Source organism: Schistocerca nitens, chromosome 2 (assembly GCF_023898315.1).
Source record: "Schistocerca nitens isolate TAMUIC-IGC-003100 chromosome 2, iqSchNite1.1, whole genome shotgun sequence".
NCBI lineage: Eukaryota > Metazoa > Arthropoda > Insecta > Orthoptera > Acrididae > Schistocerca > Schistocerca nitens.
In genome coordinates, this window is record NC_064615.1 from 797924608 (window position 1) to 797948879 (window position 24272).

General features: G+C 41.3%; 1 protein-coding gene across 2 annotated transcripts in view; it reads left to right on the top strand.

The window, feature by feature from the left end:
• Positions 1–23430, top strand: part of LOC126237057 (hemocyte protein-glutamine gamma-glutamyltransferase-like) — a 181706-nt gene extending 158276 nt beyond the window's left edge. For both annotated transcript variants that reach the window (XM_049946838.1, XM_049946839.1), the window contains exons 12-16: positions 6756–6922; positions 12181–12304; positions 14001–14161; positions 14250–14386; positions 23279–23430. In XM_049946838.1, coding sequence (XP_049802795.1) covers positions 6756–6922; positions 12181–12304; positions 14001–14161; positions 14250–14386; positions 23279–23420 — 731 coding nt within the window. In that variant the 3' untranslated portion in view covers positions 23421–23430. The remainder of the gene's footprint in view (positions 1–6755; positions 6923–12180; positions 12305–14000; positions 14162–14249; positions 14387–23278) is intronic.
• The last annotated feature ends 842 nt before the right edge of the window (positions 23431–24272 follow it).

Here is a 24272-nt window from a genome sequence, read left to right on the forward strand (position 1 = left end):
ATAAAGGACTTTTCCCCCTTCTAGTGTTGTAGGTATTGACATTACTATCCTTCTCAAACTGTGATGGGTTATTTATGAAGGATTTCATTAACGAATATATGTATTGTGAAGGTACAGTTAAAATGCCTAACTCCTTGAAGAGATACGTACTGTGCCGGTCACGGGTGAACACCACATATTATTCTTACTGCTCGCTTTTGTTTCTGAGCAGTGAACTGCCCCAGAATATTAGTCCGCAAGACATTACTAAGTGAAAATATGAAAAATATGTCAGGAAACTGATTCAAGACTAGCAGTTATACAAAGAGCAAAAGTAGCTGGACTTAACTGTCTGAGAAACTCAGTTACATGCTTTTCACAGTTCACGTTTTCAGGAATACGTGCAGCGAAGAATTTGGAGCATTCTCCTCTGTTTATTGACTCCTGTTCAAGTGATACATCAGTTGTTGGTATAACTATATGTTATACAGATCTGAAGACAGCGTATTTCCTCAAAATTTAGGGAGAATCCATTTCCAGTGAACCACTTAATAATTCTTTGAAAAACGTTGTTAGCAGTATCTTCTGCTGATTTTCTCTCTAAAGGGATTTATTGCAACACGAATATCGTCTGCAAAAAGTACCAATTCTGCTTGATGAATAGTAAGCAGAAGGTTATTCACATAAATAAGGAAAATCAGTGGACCCAGAGTTGAATCTTGCAGAATACCATCGTGATTCATTATTCACTAAAATTTTCTCTCCTTTGAATTATTCAGCACAACTTTTTGCATTCCGTTTTTTTAAATGTGGTTCAAACCAGTCGTGAGCAAAGCCACAGAGTCCATTAAAATTTAAGTTTTGTTAAGAGAGTAACATGATCTACGCCATCGAATGTCTTGGAAATATAACAAAAATGCCGACTGGCGATTTTTACTATTTAATGCTTACAGTATTTTCTGAGTATATGTAATAATACGTATGTGATGATGCAGATGAGTATACACCTGGAGAAAGGGGAGGAGTGAATAGCAGAAGCGTTACACTGCCTACTCTTCGAGAGAAAGTCGGGATGTCGTCGGGCTTTCCTCCTCTGTCTGACGGAGATATCATCATCAACACTTTTATATGTCGTTTCCTTATAAGGCACTGCGGAGAGGTTTTGAGTTATTCGAAGGCAATGGCACATAATCTGGTGACCCTGAGCTAGAAGGCTCCACTTTAAGTGGGTTGCCATCAGAACTCCAGAGCTGAATGTTCCTTCAGTATATGCGTGCAGGATTCTTAACAGCTACCTCTTGACTGCGTTTGATTAGTCGTGATTTAGCGACCTCAAACGGGAAAGCTGGTACTGCGTTCCAGGAAGAGCACTAAGTAAAGTGTATTTTCTCAGTTTTTATTGCGTTGCCTTGTAGGTTAATATTCTTCTTGCTGCGACTGTGGTAGAAGTAACGCCACTGTGACAGGCCGTTTTTGCTCTAGTGTCCTTGTTCAGAGACTGGTAACGGTACTCAAAGACGCTCCTTGTGTTGTGTTGAGTCCGTAATGCGATCCGGGTGGCGTGTCGGCTCCAGGATGGTGGGCACAGGCTGCGTCTGCATATACATGTACATTTCTCTGCAGATCATATTTAGTGTTTGTCAGAGGTTTCATCGAACCACTTTCTCTTTATCGACTTTTCCGCTATCGAATAGCACGTGGGAAAAGTAAACACCTAATTATTTCCGTGTCAAACACGGAAATATAGAATCAACTTGCGATCCCCTGTTGATAGCACTCTGACTAAGAGCCAGTTGTGTTTTATAAGGACGATATTTTCTGAACCAGTGATATATTTGTGTCAGTAGACAGTTTTCTTCGAGGCATTTCACAATATTGTAACGCAGTATATCACCCAAAATCGTTATTTACAGCCAACTTATTATCACATAAATGTTGGCAAGGAACCATCGTGCATCACTCGGTAATGACAAAGGGAGATACTGTGGTATATTTGCTTTCGATGTGGGATCCATTTGTTGTTACAGTAGGTAACTACAAGCTACCAAAATAATTTTACATGAGCACACTATGCCGCAATCTCGACTGCTCACACACCGACCTCAATATTAAAACGCTAAACTATACCACTTGAAGTGAAAATTCCAGAAATACACCTATATGATATTTTTGTAAATGTCAGTCTTCAGACGGATTTTATTGCATCCACCACATTTTACTGTGATTGATCTCTTCAACTATTCTTATCTGTTACACCCCTTGCGCTTTACGTATTCAATTTCTGTATTTTAGATTACTCTCCACAACTGCTCTTTCCAGGAAATGGTGGTTTGGTCTGTTGTAGGTTATCACTGTTGTTCATTCCTAATTTCAGTACCGTGTGATTCGGTATTGTATCTTATACACTGCCAGCAAAAAATTAGTACACTCTTTTAGAAGGTTCCAATTTACTCAAGATTTATTCTTGCAACAGTAGATATGAGGTACGTGAAATAATTAAATCTGCAGGTCAGTAGCACAAGCTATTCTAACATACCCGGTATCGACCCATGCTGGCCGGCTGGAGTGGCCGAGCGGTTCTAGGCGCTACAGTCTGGACCTGCGCCACCACTACGGTCGCAAGTTCGAATCCTGCCTCGGGCATGGATCTGTGTGATGTCATTAGGTTAGTTAGGTTTAAGTAGTTCTAAGTTCTAGGGGACTGATGACCTCAGATGTTAAGTCCCATAGTGCTCAGAGCCATTTGAACCATTTCTCTTCTTCCTTATAGTCTTCATGCTATTGCAACCCTTTTCACACACTCGCCTTCCCCACGCCACGCCGTCTAATCTGTTTGTAGATAAGAGCACTACGTAGCATGCTTTGACAATGAACTACAGCTATCATTTCATGCATGTTTCTTACGACTGCCTTATTTTCCATGTACACGCTTTATACATCACAGATTATGTAAACGATAACAGATAAAATATTAGGACCACAGAACTGCAAACGGTATCGTGGAATCGAAAAATAATTTAAAATCGTTCAACAGTGGAAAGGCTGCGGCACCGGATGAGAGATCTGTGATGTTCTACAGAGGTTATTCGACAGAACTCGCTCCCGCTGTAGCAGCAGCTTATGAAAGTTTAGAAATGCAAAACTTTATCTTTTTTAAAAATGACAGAAGGTAAATAATATTTAGCTAACATTCAAACAAACTAACCTCATGTGTTTTCGCATTTCTTTCATTAAGCCAAGAAATAACGAATCAGTGAGATGATTGGTACTGAATATCTGTGTCTATTTTTTAATCGGTTTGATGATGGCAGATGAACATTGTATCTTATGCTCTAAGACCATTCGATTGCTTGTTTTTATTTGTCATTGATAATGTAGAAAAAGATCTACTTTCATGCTTGCAGGTGGGGGCGATGGAAAAAGTAATCTTAAGGGATTTTCTGATAGTAGTGTATACCAACCAGGAACTTTTCACCAGTATGTTGTGAAGCCTGTTTTGTGCGTTGCATCCGCGGGGAAGTAGAAAGTAGTCTTACAACCAAGGCATTTAGTTGGTCACTTTCCAGATCAGGAAAAATGTGCTAACGAGTTTGTTACTAGGTGCTGAATAATACAACTGGATGCATAGGAAAACAGATAAACAAAACAATAAAACTGGTCTGGTGTTTTCGGTGAACTAAAGAGTTCCCAGAAAGAAGCTTTCAATGTTTCTAAAACTGAAATTTTACAGTATCTACTATGGTGGTGAGAGGTAGACTTCAAATGCGGAAAACATTCAAAAACTAGGTTGCTCAGGGAACTGACTGGAGTGAGACGTAATTGTGACCGTAATGAAACTGAAACGCAAGTGGGCGGCACATGTAAATGAGCAATAGATGTTCGTTGGTGGATTCCAAGAAATAAGGCAACGTCGAGAGATGACAGAGTGTGGAAGGTGGGTAGATGAGATCAGGAAAGCTGTAGGAGCAGCATGGGTGCGTTACATGTGAAGATTGTAATGTGCGGGAAAGACTAGAGATAGTCTTTATTCAGCAGTAGATGTTCTGACGATTACCGTATAAATGTAAAGAAATCGTTATAATAAAAGACGTTTAAAAATATTTCAGGCATGGCTAAGTCAATCCGTACCCTTATTGTTTTTAATGCTCAGAAATTTTGATATTTACTCCTGGAGGTAATCACTACTGTAGAAACTGAAGCGGAAATAGCCCGAAAACACTGACCATTGCCACTTAGCATACCAGTAAAACCGTTCAACTATGGTTTTAGTATGTAGTTTTTGGACAATGGAAACAGAAGCAGTGGTTTGCGTGCCACCAGCCCAGTGCCCGAGGAGTCGACGCAGGCAGGTACACACCTGTCTTGGTGATCCATTGTTGAGCCGAAAATGGTCGGTCCTTTACTAAACTGAAGATAATGTCGTAATCATCGTGACGCACCCTTTCTTGCGCATGATCCTCTTCTGTCCACGTCACACACGGATCACTGTTTTAGCAACATGCTCCGTTTGCGCTGCAATTTCATTGTAACAGAAACCCCTTTTTTCGGTTAACTACCACGAGTTTGGCTTGCGATCCGATACTGCCACGAGGTGTACTGTCACTTGTTTTTACATTTTCGCCTCGTTTGAGAGCACTGTTTACTTATGAAGTAAAGAGGGCGGTGCTACACTTTCGTGTACGCCGTATCGCGTGTAATCTTCACCGTCTACTTCCAGTCTAGTGTCGGCACATCCTACGAGTTTTGATTTATTCGTTTCGTTGTTTTTGGGGGTTGCAGTTTAGTAGTAGCAGTAGTGGTAGTAGTAGCAGCAGCAGCAGCTTTATTCATCCGTATATCTCTTTTTACAAGGATATAGGACATGTCAAAGTATTTACAAGCTTAGACCAATTTAAAATAAACTAATTCGTATACACATATATTTACAGACTTCTAGTTAGAGACAATCATTAGGTTTACTCCTGATATACAATACTTTTTTTTACAAATAAATTATTAAATAATATAACGCCACACCATTCACTCATACCTCACTATCAGTCACTGCACACACTATATACACATTTTTTCATAACACTTCACTCACTACACACGCAAACACACACTGGTGATCTCTAGGCCATTTTCTGTACCGCAACTTCCCATTTGCTATCCTAAAAAACTAAGTCGGCATCCCTCCATAATGAGTGAGATATTGAGGTCAGAAAGAGGAAGAGGTATTAGTATTGTGCTATGCATAGCTTGGGGGTAAGTATTTCTAGAAAGGAAAAAAGAAGGAAGAAAACATAAAGTAAAGCTGATATGTGGAATGTTGGATGTTTTATAATCATTATTATTGTTATTTATTTGTATAACTTTTTTTTATCAAGCCCCTCCTCTGTTTCATCTAAGTAATCTTTCAATGTATAAAATGTATCGCATAACAGGTACATTTTAGCTGCCTTTTTAAATAAGTGTATTTTCGCAAGTTCTTTAATCTCTTTTGGTAATTTAATGTACAGTTTTATTCCTTGGCAGAACATGCTGTTTTGAGCTTTATGTTTATTTTTTCTTGGTAAATGTAAGTTGAGTCTATCTCTTGTTGCATGGTCATGGAAAGAGCTGTTTGTGCAGTAATTACCAGTTATTTTTGATGTGTATAACTAAGTGGTAAATATATTCACATGGAGCAGTTAAAGTCCCCAGTGTTTTGAACAGATCTTTACAATGAGCTCGACTGGTATTTTTGGTTATTATTCTTATGATTCTTTTTTGGATTTTGAAAATTGTGTTCATATTTTGTGCATTTGTACCCCAAAAATGAATCCCGTAGCTAAGAATTGAGTATACATATGAATAATATGTAACTAAAAGACACTGCATGTTACACACTGATGATAGGATTCTAAGGTCTTAACATGCTGATGACATTCTGTTTGCAAGTACCTTTATGTGTTCTCACCACTTCAACTGAGAATCAATTCATTCCTAGAAATTCTGTATTTGTTACACAGTCTATAGAGGTGCCATCTGTATTTAATTTAACATTGTCATTTTTCCTCTTCAAACTGAAATTCGTGGCATTAATTTCCTTTATGTTCAATGTCACTACATTGCTTATTGACCAATCATAAACTTCCTTGAGAGTTTCATTTGCGTTTTCGGCAAGGAGTTCTCTTGTTTTCTCAGTGACTATAATATTGCTGTCATCAGCGAAGAGAATTTTTTCACCATGAGTAACACTACTGGGAAATGCATTGATGTATATCAGGAATAGTATTGGTCCTTATATGCTACCTTGCGGAACACCTATATTAATGTATTATGGTTTTGATAAGTGTTTTACTAAATGTTTAGGTCTATTTGAAGTATGTGTTATCTCTACTCTTTGTACCCTATCTGCTAGGTATGATCAAAACCAGTCATTAGCTACCCCTCTTATTTCTAATGATTTTAAGTTATTTAATAGAATCTTGTGGTCGACTGTATCAAACGCCTTAGAAATATCCAAAAATGTGCCTGTGACACACTCATCTTTAACAAGAGCATCAAGTACAACGTTTGTGAATTCTATGGCTGACTCCGTATTTTTTCCACTTTGGAAACCAAACTGTGATTTGCTTAAAAGATTGTATTTATTCAGGTAATTCATTAATCTGTCTTTCATAATTGTTTGCACAAACGTTAAGTGTTCGTTAACTACTGCAGTTCAACATTCATGTCTACTGTAAGTAGGTATTTCACAATCCCCATCTGGCTGAGAATTTGATGTGAGGTTGCTCCCGCGTTTGCCGCAGGTTCGCACGAGGAGCGCCTGGCCGTGCTGAACGCGGCGCGCTTCCTGCCCATGGCGCGCTGCCACTACGAGCTGCCGTCCACCGAGAACCACGACGTCGCCTTCGACCTAGTCGAGATCGAGAACGTCCAGCTGGGGCACGCTTTCAGCGTCACTGTCCACATACACGTAAGTCTCTACCCACTGCACTCGACCTTCTACTCTAAGAAACTAGAATTAAACTAAACTCCGCCCGAATACGCCATGAAGATCCAACGGTACCAAGCGGCCGCCGTCTCATGCTCAGCCCACAGGCGTCACTGGATGCAGATGTAGAGGGGCATCTGGTCAGCACACCGCTCTCCTTGCCGTACGTCAGTTTACGAGACCGTAACCCTCTACTTACTGCACTCAAACTGCACGAAAGAGCAAGATTTCCATTTTAGTCTCAACTTGTTAGATGAAGTAGTAATTGAAACTCTGTACTTGCCTCTAGCATCAATTAGGAACTGTACCGGTTCTACAACATAGTCCTCAATTCATGAAAAGGTAGAAAAGTCGTTACTGTCGAGACCTTTTTTTTCGGCGACGGCTTGATATCTGGAGGTACTTGAAGGCTTTTGACTTGTGAGTTAGTGTTAAAAAGAAATTATACTATTTGGTCAGCCTCACACTTTAGTTACACCACGTCCGCTATGAAGATATACATTTTTACACGTAATTCAAGCAATTTGATCTTTGATTTTCTCCTTGCCATCCATACAGTAGCCAAACTTCTGTCAAATTGTCGATTTCATTTTGGTTTGTTGCATTACACAGTCACCTTGCTTATATGAATTATGTACTGAAGCACTCTTCTAGCTGTATCCCCAACGCTCAATGTAGCTGATCATTCAAGCATTACAGGGTGCGGCGCTTAAATCCGGACAAATTTCATTATGAATTTCCCGCCATATCGTAGTTCCGCCGGAGGTCGCGACTGGCGCTCTTGAGAACCATAGGCAATTAGTAAACAGCCAGAACCTCAAAATGGTCGAGATGTTGCAGACAAGTGCGCAGTACAACCTAAGAGCAACGATTATCGTTCGCCCACTGAAATAGTTCGAGTCTTCGAGTACCCGAGATCAACTGTTTACGATATTGTGGCCAAGTATAATGCTTCGGGGAAGTCTGGGGTTCACGTCCTAGGTGTTGTGTCCATTGAGGGTGATATCATACCGCGACGTTTCTTTGAAAAGGGAAAAACTGTGACAAAAGAACTTTATCTGAATTTCTGACGAATGTCGTGAAACCGTGGATGGTAACTGTGGCCTCGGGGAAGACAATATGTCTTTCAACAGGACGGTGCACTGGCTCATACAAGCCATTTAGCCCAAAACTGGCTCTCGTTGACATGTTATGGTCAAAGAGGCACCCTAACGTCGCATCGCTGCGCACCGCTATCGAAGCAGCATTCGCGAACATGGACAGCACTGCGATCACTTCAGGACAAGATTGGAGGCGTCATCACTGCTGAAGGGGGTTACATCGAGTGATGTTACTCTTAAAAGATACCACCACTTATCTGTAAAAGGATTTTCATTTTTATTTATATTTTGTTTTAATATATTTGCTTTTACAAATGTTTCATTTGTCCATATTTAACCGCCGCATCCTGTACAGTACATTAACCGATAATACAAACAACTTCATAAACGTGCATGGCAGATAGGCAGCGGTCAAAAACGTCGTCCATGCGGTGCTTCACAGACAGCAAGACAGATCTGGTCTCAGCAACACACAGTCAGTAGTTTCAGACAAGGTGGTCGCCGCTAGATCAGGATGAAAATATACTTATAGAGCTCCTGGTCCTCGAAAACATTCCAAAGATGCAAATAGACTACCAGTTTTTAACTACCATTACAACCGACGTGTGGTGTCACTTCATGCAGTCACCTTCGTGGATAGCAAATAATGGAAATAAATGAAGAGCGTAATATTGGCTCTGTAATTGAACTTTCCTCCCCTCATGAACCATGGACCTTGCCGTTGGTGGGGAGGCTTGCGTGCCTCAACGATACAGATAGCCGTACCGTAGGTGCAACCACAACGGAGGGATATCTGTTGAGAGGCCAGACAAACGTGTGGTTCCTGAAGAGGGGCAGCACCCTTTTCAGTAGTTGCAGGGGCAACAGTCTGGATGATTGACTGATCTGGCCTTGTAACACTAACCAAAACGGCCTTGCTGTGCTGGTACTGCGAACGGCTGAAAGCAAGGGGAAACTACAGCCGTAATTTTTCCCGAGGGCATGCAGCTTTACTGTATGGTTAAATGATGATGGCGTCCTCTTGGGTAAAATATTCCGGAGGTAAAATAGTCCCCCATTCGGATCTCCGGGTGGGGACTACTCAAGAGGACGTCGTTACCAGGAGAAAGAAAACTGGCATTCTACGGATCGGAGCGTGGAATGTCAGATCCCTTAATCGGGCAGATAGGTTAGAAAATTTAAAAAGGGAAATGGATAGGTTAAATTTAGATATAGTGGGAATTAGTGAAGTTCGGTGTCAGGAGGAACAAGACTTCTGGTCAGGTGAACACAGGGTTATAAATACAAAATCAAATCGGGGTAATGCAGGAGTAGGTTTAATAATGAAAAAAAAATAGGAGTGCGGGTAAGCTACTACAAACAGCATAGTGAACGTATTATAGTGGCCAAGATAGACACAAAGCCCATGCCTACTACAGTAGTACAAGTTTATATGCCAACTAGCTCTGCAGATGACGAAGAAATTGAAGAAATGTATGATGAGATAAAAGAAATTATTCAGGTAGAGAAGGGAGACGAAAATTTAATAGTCATGGGTGACTGGAATTCGACAGTAAGAAAAGGGAGAGAAGGAAACATAGTAGGTGAATATGGATTGGGGCTAAGAAATGAAAGAGGAAGCCATCTGGTAGAATTTTGCACAGAGCATAACTTAATCATAGCTAACACTTGGTTCAAGAATCATAAAAGAAGGTTGTATACCTGGAAGAATCCTGGAGATACTAAAAGGTATCAGATAGATTATATAATGGTAAGACAGAGATTTAGGAACCAGGTTTTAAATTTTAGGACATTTCCAGGGGCAGATGTGGACTCTGACCACAATCTATTGGTTATGAACTGTAGATTAAAACTGAAGAAATTGCAAAAAGGTGGGAATTTAAGGAGATGGGACCTGGATAAACTGAGTAAACCAGAGGCTGTACTGAGTTTCAGGGACAGCATAAGGGAACAATTGACAGGAATGGGGGAAAGAAATACAGTAGAAGACGAATGGGTAGCTCTGAGGGATGAAGTAGTGAAGGCAGCAGAGCATTAAGTAGGTAAAAAGACGAGGGCTAGTAGAAATCCTTGGGTAACAGAAGAAATATTGAATTTAATTGATGAAAGGAGAAAATATAAATATGCAGTAAATGGAGCAGGGAAAAAGGAATACAAACGTTTCAAAAATGAGATCGACAGGAAGTGCAAAATGGCTAAGCAGGGATGGCTAGAGGACAAATGTAAGGATGTAGAGGCTTATCTCACTAAGGGTAAGATAGATACAGCCTACAGGAAAATTAGAGATACCTTTGGAGAAAAGAGAGCCACTTGTATGAACATCAAGAGTTCAGATGGAAACCCAGTTCTAAGCAAAGAGGGGAAAGCAGAAAGGTGGAAGGAGTATATAGAGGGTCTATACAAGAGCGATGTACTTGAGGACAATATTATGGAAATTGAAGAGGTTGTAGATGAAGATGAAATGGGAGATACGATACTGCGTGAAGAGTTTGACAGAGCACTGAAATACCTGAGTCGAAACAAGGCCCCGGGGGTAGACAACATTCCATTGGAACTACTGACAGCCTTGGGAGAGCCAGTCCTGACAAAACTCTACCATCTGGCGAGCAAGATGTACGAGACAGGCGAAATACCTTCAGACTTCAAGAAGAATATAATAATTCCAATCCCAAAGAAAGCAGGTGTTGACAGATGTGAAAATTACCGAACTATCAGTTTAATAAGTCACAGCTGCAAAATACTAACGCGAATTATTTACAGACGAATGGAAAAACTGGTAGAAGCCGACCTCGGGGAAGATCAGTTTGGATTCCGTAGAAATGTTGGAACACGTGAGGCAATACTGACCTTACGACTTATCTTAGAAGAAAGATTAAGGAAAGGCAAACCTACGTTTCTAGCATTTGTAGACTTAGAGAAAGCTTTTGACAATGTTGACTGGAATACTCTCTTTCAAATTCTGAATGTGGCAGGGGTAAAATACAGGGAGCAAAAGGCTATTTACAGTTTGTACAGAAACCAGATGGCAGTTATAAGAGTCGAGGGGCATGAAAGGGAAGCAGTGGTTGGGCAGGGAGTGAGACAGGGTTGTAGCCTCTCCCCGATGTTATTCAATCTGTATATTGAGCAAGCAGTAAAAGAAACAAAAGAAAAATTTGGAGTAGGTATTAAAATCCAGGGAGAAGAAATAAAAACTTTCAGGTTCGCCGATGACATTGTAATTCTGTCAGAGACAGCAAAGGACTTGGAAGAGCAGTTGAACGGAATGGACAGTGTCTTGAAAGGAGGATATAAGATGAACATCAACAAAAGCAAAACGAGGATAATGGAATATAGTCGTATTAAGTCGGGTGATGCTGAGGGAATTAGATTAGGAAATGAGACACTTAAAGTAGTAAAGGAGTATTGCTATTTGGGGAGCAAAATAACTGATGATGGTCGAAGTAGAGAGGATATTAAATGTAGACTGGCAATGGCAAGGAAAGCGTTTCTGAAGAAGAGAAATTTGCTAACATCGAGTATAGATTTAAGTGTCAGGAAGTCGTGTCTGAAAGTATTTGTATGGAGTGTAGCCATGTATGGAAGTGAAACGTGGACAACAAATAGTTTGGACAAGAAGAGAATAGAAGCTTTCGAAATTTGGTGCTACAGAAGAATGTTGAAGATTAGGTGGGTAGATCACGTAACTAATGAGGAGGTACTGAATAGGATTGGGGAGAAAAGAAGTTTGTGGCACAACTTGACTAGAAGAAGGGATCGGTTGATAGGACATGTCCTGAGGCATCAAGGGATCACAAATTTAGCATTGGAGGGCAGCGTGGGGGGTAAAAATCGTAGAGGGAGCCCAAGAGAAGAATACACTGAGCAGATTCAGAAGGATGTAGGTTGTAGTAGGTACTGGGAGATGAAGGAGCTTGCACAGAATAGATTAGCATGGAGAGCTGCATCAAACTAGACTCAGGACTGAAGACGACAACAACAACAACAACAACAATTGAACTTTTAACTATAAAGTAATTCTTATCTCGGTCACTTGTGGACAGGTCCGCGCATCGGCACAGGTTTTTATCAACAAAGTAGTTACATTAGTATCTCCACAGAGGTTTAGCCTATTGCTGTTTTCCACGCTGTGTGTTGCAGAACAAGGCGGATGAGCATCGCACCATCACGGCCATCCTGTCCGCGTGCTCCGTGCTGTACACTGGCGCCACCGCACACAGGCTGAAGCGCGCCAACGGCGAGTTCATCATACAGGGCGGACAGCGTGAGTGTTCCCTAAAGTCTACTAGAGCCTCTGCAATGGTTCATTTATCGTCCTTGTCAGGTAATACAGGCATGAAGAAACGATTAGCATCATTGAGTAATCTGCCTACACATTCCTTTAGTCGAATCAAGCATTTCGATGTCTGATAACCTAGCACACACTATGATCTTTCGTACATTGCATCTCACCAGTTGATTGTGACACTACATTGGTCATCCTTGCCCACATCTCGACCTTTCGCACCAGTACCTTAGAATCCGTGCTGTTCACGTCAACTGACAGATGACGTAAAACTGATATATCAAGTCATTTATCCTGATTCAAAATCCTAGAATTCCATTAAGTATAGCCTTCAAATAGCCTTTTTCTTCGGCAAATATCCACTTCTTAAGTCCTTAATTACCCGCAAAATCTCTCTAGCAGTCATGATTTTTCCGCACTGCTCCTATGTCTCAAGAATTCGCCCAGTCAGATGTCTCTTCCCCTTTTTTTTACTACTTCTCAGTGTCTCGAGTGGAGGCAGTCAGAATTTAGGGGACTGGCGGCAGGTGAAATACAAAAAAAAAAAGTTCAAATGAAATGTGTGTGAAATCTTATGTGACTTGACTGCTAAGGTCATCAGCCCCTAAGCTTACACACTACTTAACCTAAATTATCCTAAGGACAAACACACACCCATGCCCGAGGGAGGACTCGAACTTCCGCTGGGACCAGCCGCACAGTCCATGACTGCAGCGCCTTAAACTTCTCGGCTAACCCCGCGCGGCTAAATAGAAGTGAGTATGAAATATGAGGTGAGTAAGGTAGGGAAACGCGGTGACGAGAGGAATATTAAATTGTGCTATGTGTGAAAACAAGGGGGGTGATTAAGGTAGTGGCTCAGGTAGTTAAACTTAACAATAGCATTTCAATGGTAAGAAGCAGCAACTGTTGTACACGACGATTCATCTAATTTTCGATGATTTTCATGGGGAACAATCCAGAATTACTACAACTGTTCAAGTCGATATGCTTGTCAAATAAACTGTATCTATATTTACGAGCATTGCTGGTACTGAGCTACTGAATATTGACTCTTGACATACTATTGACTATTTGAATTGAAGTACATAATAAAGCTCACACAGTTGTTATTTGCTGTCTATACCGATTTCAACTATTCAGTGATTATCAGTAATGGCCGACAGCTGCGTTAGAGTGTGATATGTGTGAACATAACCTCAAGGCTACTACTAGAAGCACTGAGCATTTGTTCACTCATGCCGGCCGGTGTGTCCGAGTGGTTCTAGGCGCTACGGTCGCAGGTTCGAATCCTGCCTCGGGCATGGATGTGTGTGATGTCCTTAGGTTAGGTTTAAGTAGTTCTAAGTTCTAGGGGACTGATAACCTCAGATGTTAAGTCCCTTAGTGCTCAGAGCCATTTGAACCATTTTGTTCACTCACGCCATACTCTAACGCAGTCATAGGACAAGAAACATTATGTGCTATTGACGATGAATGAACATTTGAAACTTTTATAGCTAGTAAATAAAAAAGGTGTGAACACTGACTGATGTAAACTTCATACGGAAATTTAATGAGCCCACAGACGCTCTCCGCTTACAAAACTGAAAATATGAACAAATACATTTACCTTCGTAGACGAAGTGAGTAACTGCTGTAATAAGATACAAACATATTTTCTCTTCTCCCGCAGGCGAGATACTTCGTATCCAGATAATGCCCCAAGAGTACTTGGACAAGCTCGTGGACCACAGCCTGGTCAAGATATACGCCATCGCCAGTGTGAAGGAGACGCGCCAGACCTGGAGCGAGGAGGATGACTTCCCCTTCATCAACCCCAAACTGAGCATACAGGTGAGTCGGACACCAAGTCATCCAGTAAGAACGCTGCGATACAGTGTGAAGACAAGTCTGCATGAGCCACGTGTACCTGTCACTGCAGATCCGCGGCAGCTGCCAGGTGGGCCAAACGAGCCAGGCGACGTTCACGTTCCAGAACCCACTCAACAGGCTGCTCACCGACTGCACCTTCACCATTGAGGGACCAGGCCTCAACCGACCAAAGGTCATCCCATTTAGGTGAGCACAACACATGTCAAGTGTATTGTCAAAAATGGTTCAAATGGCTCTGAGCACTATGGGGCTTAACATCTATGGTCATCAGTCCCCTAGAACTTAGAACTACTTAAACCTAACTAACCTAAGGACAGCACACAACACCCAGCCATCACGAGGCAGAGAAAATCCCTGACCCCGCCGGGAATCGAACCCGGGAACCCGGGCGTGGGAAGCGAGAACGCTACCGCACGACCACGAGATGCGGGCTCAAGTGTATTGTCGCCGAGCAGGACAGATAATAGTAGACGAATATTTTTAAATTACGAACTTTATTACGATCTCGCTCACTTGTTACTAATCTCACAAAACATATAAATTTGAACCTGCAATCTGAAGAAAAAGTGTCAGTAATTAAAGTTCATCAAATTTATACCGACATCTACGTGTAATGCGGAATTGACCACTAGATGTCACCAGAGACGGGCCCTCCAGTATAAAAGAAGTACTATATTGTCAGTAGAGAAGCAGTAACAGCTCAATGGTTAGGTCAGGAGAGCTCAGTGGACTCGTCATTGGATGTCATCTGAATAACACATCAGTCAGGGATATTTAAACCCTTTTAAAGCTGTCCAAGTCGACTGTTGGTGATGAGCCTCTGAAGTGGACACGCGAAGGAACAACCACAGCTAAATCAAGACCAGGCAGGCCACACATTCTGACGGAAGTTCGTTGTAAGAATCGCATGAAATCGGAGGAAGTTCAAAGTGTTACCAGCAATTCAGCTATAACAAAGACTGTGCATAGGGAGATAAAAAGAATTGGGTACATTGGTCGAGCAGATACACATTTCTGAAGTCGATGCTAAACGAGTCTTGAGTTGATGTAAAGAGCAACGCCACTGGATAGTAGATGACTGTAACCAAGTAATTTGGAGTGATGAATGAACGCTGCACCCTGTGGCAGTCCGATGGAAGGACTGGATTTGTCGAATGCCAGGAGAATGTTAACTGTCGTTATGTGTAGTACCAATAATATGGTCCCCGTATTGCACTTAAGAAAAAACGTTAAGAATATGAAAACAGTTTGCAGCACTGTGTACTGCACACAGTAGAAGAACTGTTTCGAGAAAATGATAGTTTGTATCAGCAAGACAACGCACCGCCATAAAGCAGCATTTGTGAGGCAATGACTCGTGGAGAGTGACATTCCTTGTCCATGGTCCCGGCGTGAATCCAAAGGAATACCTTTGAGAATATCGACTTTCCCAGACTCCAGCGTCATAAAGGCGACGGGGGGGGGGGGGGGGGGGGGACATACCTTATATTAATGTCCACTAATAAGTGTACGGCTACTTTTCATAAGATAGTGTGTTTACCTTAAATATACTGCAAAGTCTAGAAATTTCTCAGCACGTGGGATTATCACAAACTAATAAAGGAACATGATTTAAAGAGACAACAAGATTTTATTTCTTTTGACTGTGTACTATGTTCGATGGGGGTCAAAAATTAATTCTTCCTCAACCACTTCGTCTGAAATCCAGCCTATTATTGAGCTATCAGCAACGAAAATCATAATATTTGAAGTGAAAAATAATTTCCAGTGCTCTCAAATATTGTCGTATTGTCAGAACATATTTTTCATTGAAACTGTAACAGACGTAACGGCGATTCGGTCATGATAATGCTGTAATACGTGTGGGATGTGGTATACTCTTCTCGTCCTCCCGCCACAGAATGAGCACTATCAACTACTATAGAGAAATATACTCCTCAATATAGAATTCGAACCACAATACAAACTGATTACATCATATATCCAGAGTACTGATTGAGGTGAAAGTCAAATTAATTATGATGAAAGATTCTTGAACTGATCATAATTACGTGGAAATGTATTTTAAATTGATGAAAAGTACTAGAAATGCCTGAAATGGATTTATATGAGCTTATAGAGATGTTTTGTTATACATGAACATACCTATTCGATTCACTTAAGAGAGATGTAAGAAGTAACATTCCGCTTTTAGATCACCTCAAGTCGACCAATGTGACAAGAAATACGAAAACGATGATTTAGAAATGTTTATACAACAAAGGTATATTTCAAAAGCCGTTTATATACGAGCACAATATACTTTACCATTGCTAATGTGAAGAAGATGATTATAAAACATGTAATACACACTAATTTCATATTACTGTTGATTTTTCAACAAACAAACTCAGTTAATTTTTTTATATAAACAAATAAAAGATGATTAATGTTAATGAATAAGAAATAATCATGTAAGAGGCTGTACTAAGTTATACACATACGAATAATGGTATAAATGTGCATCGTTCAATCAAAATAAAGGCAATTTGTGGTATAATTGTAAACATGAAGTACAAATGAATGAATTATACACTAAGAAGTGAAATATTAAGAACATAATGTTCATTCAAATTAAACAGCAAGATTTCAAAAGTCATTTAGGAAATTTAATGTTACATGATTCTGTTTACTCTTCTAGAATATAACTCAAGATGGTATTCTTGAGAGTTTAATCGTGATCCCTTCCAGTAAGCTTATTATGCTGCACTTCACTTCAAAGCACAAAGTTTGGATATCATTTTCTGCAATACTAGTAACTGTATGTGTATTTCCAGCAAGATGAGGAGCAAATGCATATTCAGGTCTGCTTAAGTTATCAAATCGTTTGAGATAGAAGTCGTCCTTAAATATTGTTTCGAAATTGGACAATGTGAAATCTAAGATAGCAAACATAGATTAGTGAATAAATTCAAGACGTTATAAAGGAAATACTAATGGGGTGAAAAATTGTGGATGAAGTTTGTGAGTGGGGGAGAAACTAACTGCAATATTCCTACTTTTGAATAGATTCCAATTTTATTTGAAATTATGTGTAGTAAGTTTGTACAAAAAATCTCAGGAAAAAATACATTGTTGTTCTACGTTTAATCTATATTTCACATTGTTTGCTAAGCAATGTTCTTTTCGATAAACTTTCACAATGTAAGTCACAACGCTAAATATTTTCAGAAATTTATTTATGTGCTTACACATGTAAAACAAATATTTTTCGTTGTTGTAATAGTTTTTACATACTGGGTATAGCCTCGTAACAGCTTCTAATTTCAGCGCTCTGCGAACCAAATAGGTTTTATTTTTTATTGCCATATCATCTCCAAATCTTTACTAGTAACTTAACATGTTAGAAATATGATATACTTGGTCGACTACTTTCGGTCGAATCTTGGTCACAATAAGAAGTTTAATATAAACAGTAAGATATGTACCTGAAAATTAGGCTAACATACATCCATAACAATAGTTGTTTGTTAACCATGTTCGTCATTATTTGGCTGCATGTTGATGTGAACCGTATTGTAGAGCAACCCAGAATAGTTTTCCAAACAAAGTACATATGTGAAAGTGCCCCTCTTGTTGCAACAACTGCGATAAGTGTGAACAACAAATAAACATTTAAAAACACGAGTTTTCAATAGAGAATAATTGCTCGTCGTTCAGTCATTAGACGTCATTAGCCAACAGCTACATCACGAATAACAGCAGTCAAACATCACAGCAACATGCTGCAGAATCTCATACATTTTGACATTTAGATTAATCTTAACAGAACAATATATTAAATCCATGCTCGAAACGGGTAGAATTGTTAAATCATGGGCATAGCGCAAATGACTACATTTTTTACTGGTTTTGGCATTTTAAAAACAACACAATTAGAACTAGCTCTATCAGCGTTGCCATACTCTTCTATGGCAGTACATTTTTCTGATAACTGAGATTATGTAGGTAAGACTGCGTTTTTTTCCATATAATATCTTTAATTATGGATCATTGGGAATCTCGCCAGATGCAGTTGTCGAAGTGGAATGTCGTTTTAGCGTCTGGCAGAGACGCCATCATAATTATTCTGCTGAGATACTCGACAAATCTGATAATCTTGAAAATATCATGCCATTTTGAAGCTTACACAAGTTAATTTTTATTGTTTCATCAGTCTTCTGACTGTTTTGTTGTGATCCACCACGACTTCCACTGCTGTGCCAAATTCTACTTAAATCTCAGAATAGCACTTACAACCAATGTCCTCAATTATTTGATGGCTATATTCCAACCCCTGTCTCCCCTTACAGTGTTTAGCATCTACAGTTTCCTCTGGTACTATGGAAGTTATTCCCTGATCTCCTAACATCCTATCCCTTCTCGTGCCAGTATTTTTCATATATTCCTTACCTCGCCGACTCTGCGAAGAACCTCCAGCTTATCAGTTCATCCTTCTACAGCGTCCCATCTCAAACGCTTCGATTTTCTTCCTTTCCGGTTCTCACACAATCCATGATTCACTTCCATCTATGCTGTGCTCCAAACAACATTCTCAGAAAGCCACTGGAAGTATGAATTAAGAAACGCCATCAGTCACAAATTTTCTTGTTTTGCTAAATAAACGATAGATTTCGGATCCTGTGAGTCCATCATCAGGTGTAATTTGTCTTAATACATGGTTTATTTTTTCTGCTGAATGGGATGAAATGCATATTCAACATAATACAAGAAAAGCGTTTTTAACTTTTTAGTACCGTCATACAGTCTTTTCTCCATCCTGTTAATATAAACCACTTGACTCAAGAGGCACATTTGCGTACACATGTTTGTAAACACTTCTCAGAAATTTCTGTCTCAGATTAGGACCTATATTTGATACTAGTATTCTGTTAGCGAGGAGTCCCTTTTTGCCTGTGCTATTCTGCTTCTTATATCATATTTGTCTCGTCCGTCATGTAAACTTTACTTGCGAGGTAATAGAATTCCTTCATTTAGTCTCCTACGCGGCCCCCAGTTTGTATGTTAAGTTCATCGTTGATATAGTTTCGGCTGCTCCTCAGGACTTTCCTCTTTCTTTCGTTCATTCTCAACCCGTATCCTATACTCGATGACTATTCATTCTATTTAACAGGTCATATGACCCGTGCTCATTGACAGGGAGAATAGCAATGTCATTATCGAATACTGTCAATGATATCTTTCGACCCTGAATTTTAATCCTACTCCAGAATCTTACTCTTATTTCCTGCTTTACTCCTCGATGTTCAGATTGATCCATAGGTTTTACATTCGTTTTAAGTCAAGTTCTCTAATTATTCCTTCCTATTATTCCTTCTTGTCTCTTGAATATCTCCCGTGTTTCCCTAGAGCTAACCATTTTTTTCTAATAATTTCATCCATCTTGCTCCATTTTGTGTTGAACACTTTTTCTGGATCGATAGATCCTATGACGGCATGTTGATTTTTCTTAAGACTAGCTGCATTATCACGTCCACCGTCAGAAATGCCTCTGTGATACGTTTATCTTTGTTAAAGCCAAACTGATAGTCATCAAGAAGATACTTAATTTTCTTTTACACTCATCTATGTGTTATTCTTATGAAAAACATGGGTACGATTGTGCGTTAGTACTCGGAATTATCTGCACTTGTATACAAAACGTTGCTGATGACATTTTTCCGAAAGTCTCACAGATTCTACACGTTAACCTGAATAGTCATTCGGTTGCCTCCCTCCCCCCCCCTCCTCTCCTCCCCCTCCGCCCAAGGATCTTAGTAACTCCAAAGAAATGTTATGCATTCCTTATACCTTATTTGATCGCAAGCCTTACAATACCCTGTCAAACCCTGACTCTAATACTTTATGTCTTCCAAACTCAAATCTACCAGTCAGTTCCTCCCCTTGTAGATGCCTTCAATAAAATCTTTCCTTTGCACTCTCACTATTGATTCTTTTGCTTTTCATTTCAATGAACGTTATTTTCACTTTTCTGTATACTTATTCTGTCTTTCCATGCCTATTTTCCTTAAGAGTTTCTCAGATTTTTTCCGCAGCCATGACGGTTTACCTTCCCTGCATTCCTAACTGACTTATACTGCAGGATTACAGTCTTTAGCTGAACGATTTTGTACTTCCTTCTATCGTAGATGTATTGCATTAATTCTTTGTTGCGCAAGAATCCTTTAAAGTCCAATTTCTTTGACTGCCATTTTTAGAGCTGCTCGTTCCGCTTCAGCTGCACTACCTAGTGTTCTATTCCTTACCGCAGTATCTACTGCGTTAGAGAACTTCAAACGCACACCATCATTGCTCCGTAGTTCAGTGTTCCATTTCTTTCCACACTGATTCATCCTGACGATTGTATTAGCTCTTTGAGTAGCAGTGGTTTCTGCCAGAAACCACCATATTATCAATTTTTTTTGAAGTCCTAGTGCCCTTCGCATGAATCCACTATCGCTATTGCAAGACAGAGACCTCAAGTGGTACACTGTGGTACTCCTACGAATGTAGTGCGTTGTAGGAGTCACAGCGGTCAAAGCAATAATCGGTGCGGAGATTGCACACTTCGTGTTTGTAGGAGATTGTGACATGTTGACATCTTGGGTTGTCGGGTGTTCTGCCGGATATCAGCGTCGTACTTGCACGATATTTCGGTCACGTAGCTCGTAACCTTGTGACATGTTGTTTTTCTATGGTTATGATATTGAAGAGATCATTGACGATGAAAGTATGTATGTTTGAAGGTACAGTAACGTACGTTTGTACTGCTGCTTCTGTGAGTGGTTTCGAAATGAAACCACTGGAGCAGTAAGTGCTCTTGATAAATTTATTAAATTTTAGGCTCATTTTTGCTTGCTGTTTAGGACTATAATTTGTTTTAGGCATCATGAGCTTATGGAAGTTTCGACGTGTGGGATTGTGCGTAGGAAAAACGGGAAACTGGTTTCAAATATATCTCATGAAACGACAGGTGGTTGAAAACTGTACGTCGCAGTGGTTCCCAAGTGAGACTACGTCCTTAAAACAATCGATTCTTCACTTTTTGCCAGTTTTTGTTTGTATTCATTGCTTAGTATGATGATAAAGGATAATGTTGTGACAAACACTAAAATTAATTTTTTATGTTGTTGGGAACTAAAGGATTAAACTTAAGCCTATTATTCATCAAATTGCGATCTGAATTTACCGCCTTCTCTTGTGACTGCTTGGGATGTGTTTGTTATTAACAGTTGAAATTTATTGCAGACTCAGTTGGTCTCTTTCCTCTCTGGTTTCTGTTACTGATCCCGTATTCTCCCTCAGCTCTTTCCGCTCCTTACGCAACAACAGCATTCCAGTTCCCCACGCTTATCGTTAGCATGACGTTGCTTTTACACTGCTAGCCATTAAAATTGGTACACCACGAAGATGAAGTGCTACAGACGGGAAATTTAACCGACAGGAAGAAGATGCTGTGGTATGCAAATGATTAGCTTTTCAGAGCGTTCACACAAGGTTGGCGCCGGTGGCGACATGAGGAAAGTTTCCAACCGATTTCTCATGCACAAACAGCAGTTGACCGGCGTTGCCTGGTGAAACGTTGTTGTGATGCCTCAGGTAAGGAGGAGAAATGCGTACCATCACGTTTCCGACTTTGATAAAGGTCGGATTGTAGCCTACCGCGATGGCGGGGTATCGTATCGCGACATTGCTGCTCGCGTTCGTCAAGATCCAATGACTCTTAGCAGAATATGGAATCGGTGGGTTCTGGAGGGTAATACGGAACGCCGTGCTGGATCCCAACGGCCTCGTATCACTAGCAGTCAGGATGACAGGCATCTTATCCGCATGGCTGTTACGGATCGTCCAGTCACGTCTCGATCCCTGAGTCAACAGATGGGGACGTTTGCAAGGCAACAACCATCTGCACGAACAGTTCGACGACGTTTGCAGCAGCATGAACTATCAGCTCGGAGACCGTGGCTGCGGTTACCCTTGACGCTGCATCACAGACAGGAGCGCCTGCAATGGTGTACTCAACGACGAACCTGGGTGCACGAATGGCAAAACGTCATTTTTTCGGATGAATCCAGTTTCTGTTTACAGCATGATGATGGTCGCATCCGTGTTTGGCGACATCGCGGTGAACGCACATTGGAAGCGTGTATTCGTCATCGCCATACTGGCGTATCACCCGGCGTGATAGTGTGGGTTGGCATTGGTTACACGTCTCGGTCACCTCTTGTCCGCATTGACAGCACTTTGAACAGTGCATGTTACATTTCAGATGTGTTACGACTCGTGGCTCTACCCTTCATTCGACCCCTGCGAAACCCTACATTTCAGCCGGATAATGCACGACCGCATGTTGCAGGTGCTATACGGGCATTTCTGGATACAGAAAATGTTCGACTGCTGCCCTGGCCAGCACATTCTCCACAGCTCTCACCAACTGAAAACGTCTGATCAATGGAGGCCGGCCGGCCGAAGTGGCCGTGCGGTTAAAGGCGCTGCAGTCTGGAACCGCAAGACCGCTACGGTCGCAGGTTCGAATCCTGCCTCGGGCATGGATGTTTGTGATGTCCTTAGGTTAGTTAGGTTTAACTAGTTCTAAGTTCTAGGGGACTAATGACCTCAGCAGTTGAGTCCCATAGTGCTCAGAGCCATTTGAACCATTTGAATGGTGGCCGAGCAACTGGCTCGTCAAAATACGCCAGTCACTACTCTTGATGAGCTGTGGTATTGTGTTGAAGCTGCATGGGCAGCTGTACCTGTACACGGCATCCAAGCTCTGTTTGACTCAATGCCCAGGAGTGTCAAGGCCGTTATTACGGCCAGATGTGTTTGTTCTGGGTACTGATTTCTCAGGATCTATGCACCCAAATTGCGTGAAAATGTAATCACATGTTAGTTCTAGTATAATATATTTGTCCAATGAATAACCCGTTTATCATCTGCATTTCTTCTGGGTGTAGCAATTTTAATGGTCAGTAGTGTAGATAACTGAAAAAAGAAGCTCTGAAATTCTTGCCTCGCGCCACCTCCTCTGTTCTCGGTTTCTGCGCCGGCGCCCCCCAGGGACGTGAAGCCGGGAGAGCTGGTGTCTTTCACGGAGACGTTCCGGCCGCGCAAGGTGGGCGACCGCAAGCTGGTGGCGACGTTCTGCTCGCAGCAGCTGCCGGAGGTGAGCGGCGCCGCCACGGTCAGCGTGCAGCCCTAGGGCCGGCTGCCGCCGCCGCCGCCGCTGCCGCCAGGGGCGTTGCGGGCGCGCCGCGCCGGCCTCTGCCGCCACGGCCGGCGCTACTGCTCGCTGTACGACCTGACGCTGCTCTGGAGGGACGCCGGCGCCGCCGCCGCCGGCCCCGCCGACCTCCGCGACGTCGTCGCCTCCAGATTCGCGAGCAGCCTGTCGCTCGACCACTATCACTGACGAGACGCGGCTCCTCCGCAGCCCTGCCAGCGCCAAAACACCACTCCTTAACTGGAGCTGTCTACACCAAAAAAAACCAGTGCTTCAAGCACTATTGTTATAGTCATATTACTAACAAAGTAACACAAACATATAAGACTAAGCTGATATCACGAGAAACGACCTCTGCAGTGTAAGGTGCATGTTGTTCGCCTAGGAAGAACTAATAACTAATACGGATAAATATCGCTAATGACGTGGGCGAAGTGATTTCTAACGTGAGACGGCTGATTATGACCACTGAGGCACACAATACGCTCACCAGCACTCGCATTCCTACGCTAATTACAGAGTTTAATCAGTAGTTCAGGTCGTAAGAATCGAAGTAGGCGCATCGGTGAAATCGATTTCACATAAATAATTCAGCTCTCTCTCTGCAGAGCAAATGATTAGAATGCTTTTAATATGTTATTCAGAACCTCTGCTCCCTCTTCGTCCTACTTTTTATGCTATGCAGGCTCCACCTTTTCACTTTTTATCTTTATTCCTTCTAGTTGTTGGTTTATGACGTCCACTTCTCATTCAGAATTCGTACGAGACTTTTTTGTTACTGCGACGTGTGGTTTTTTGGTGAGGACTTCACTAGTTTGTAATAAAATTGCC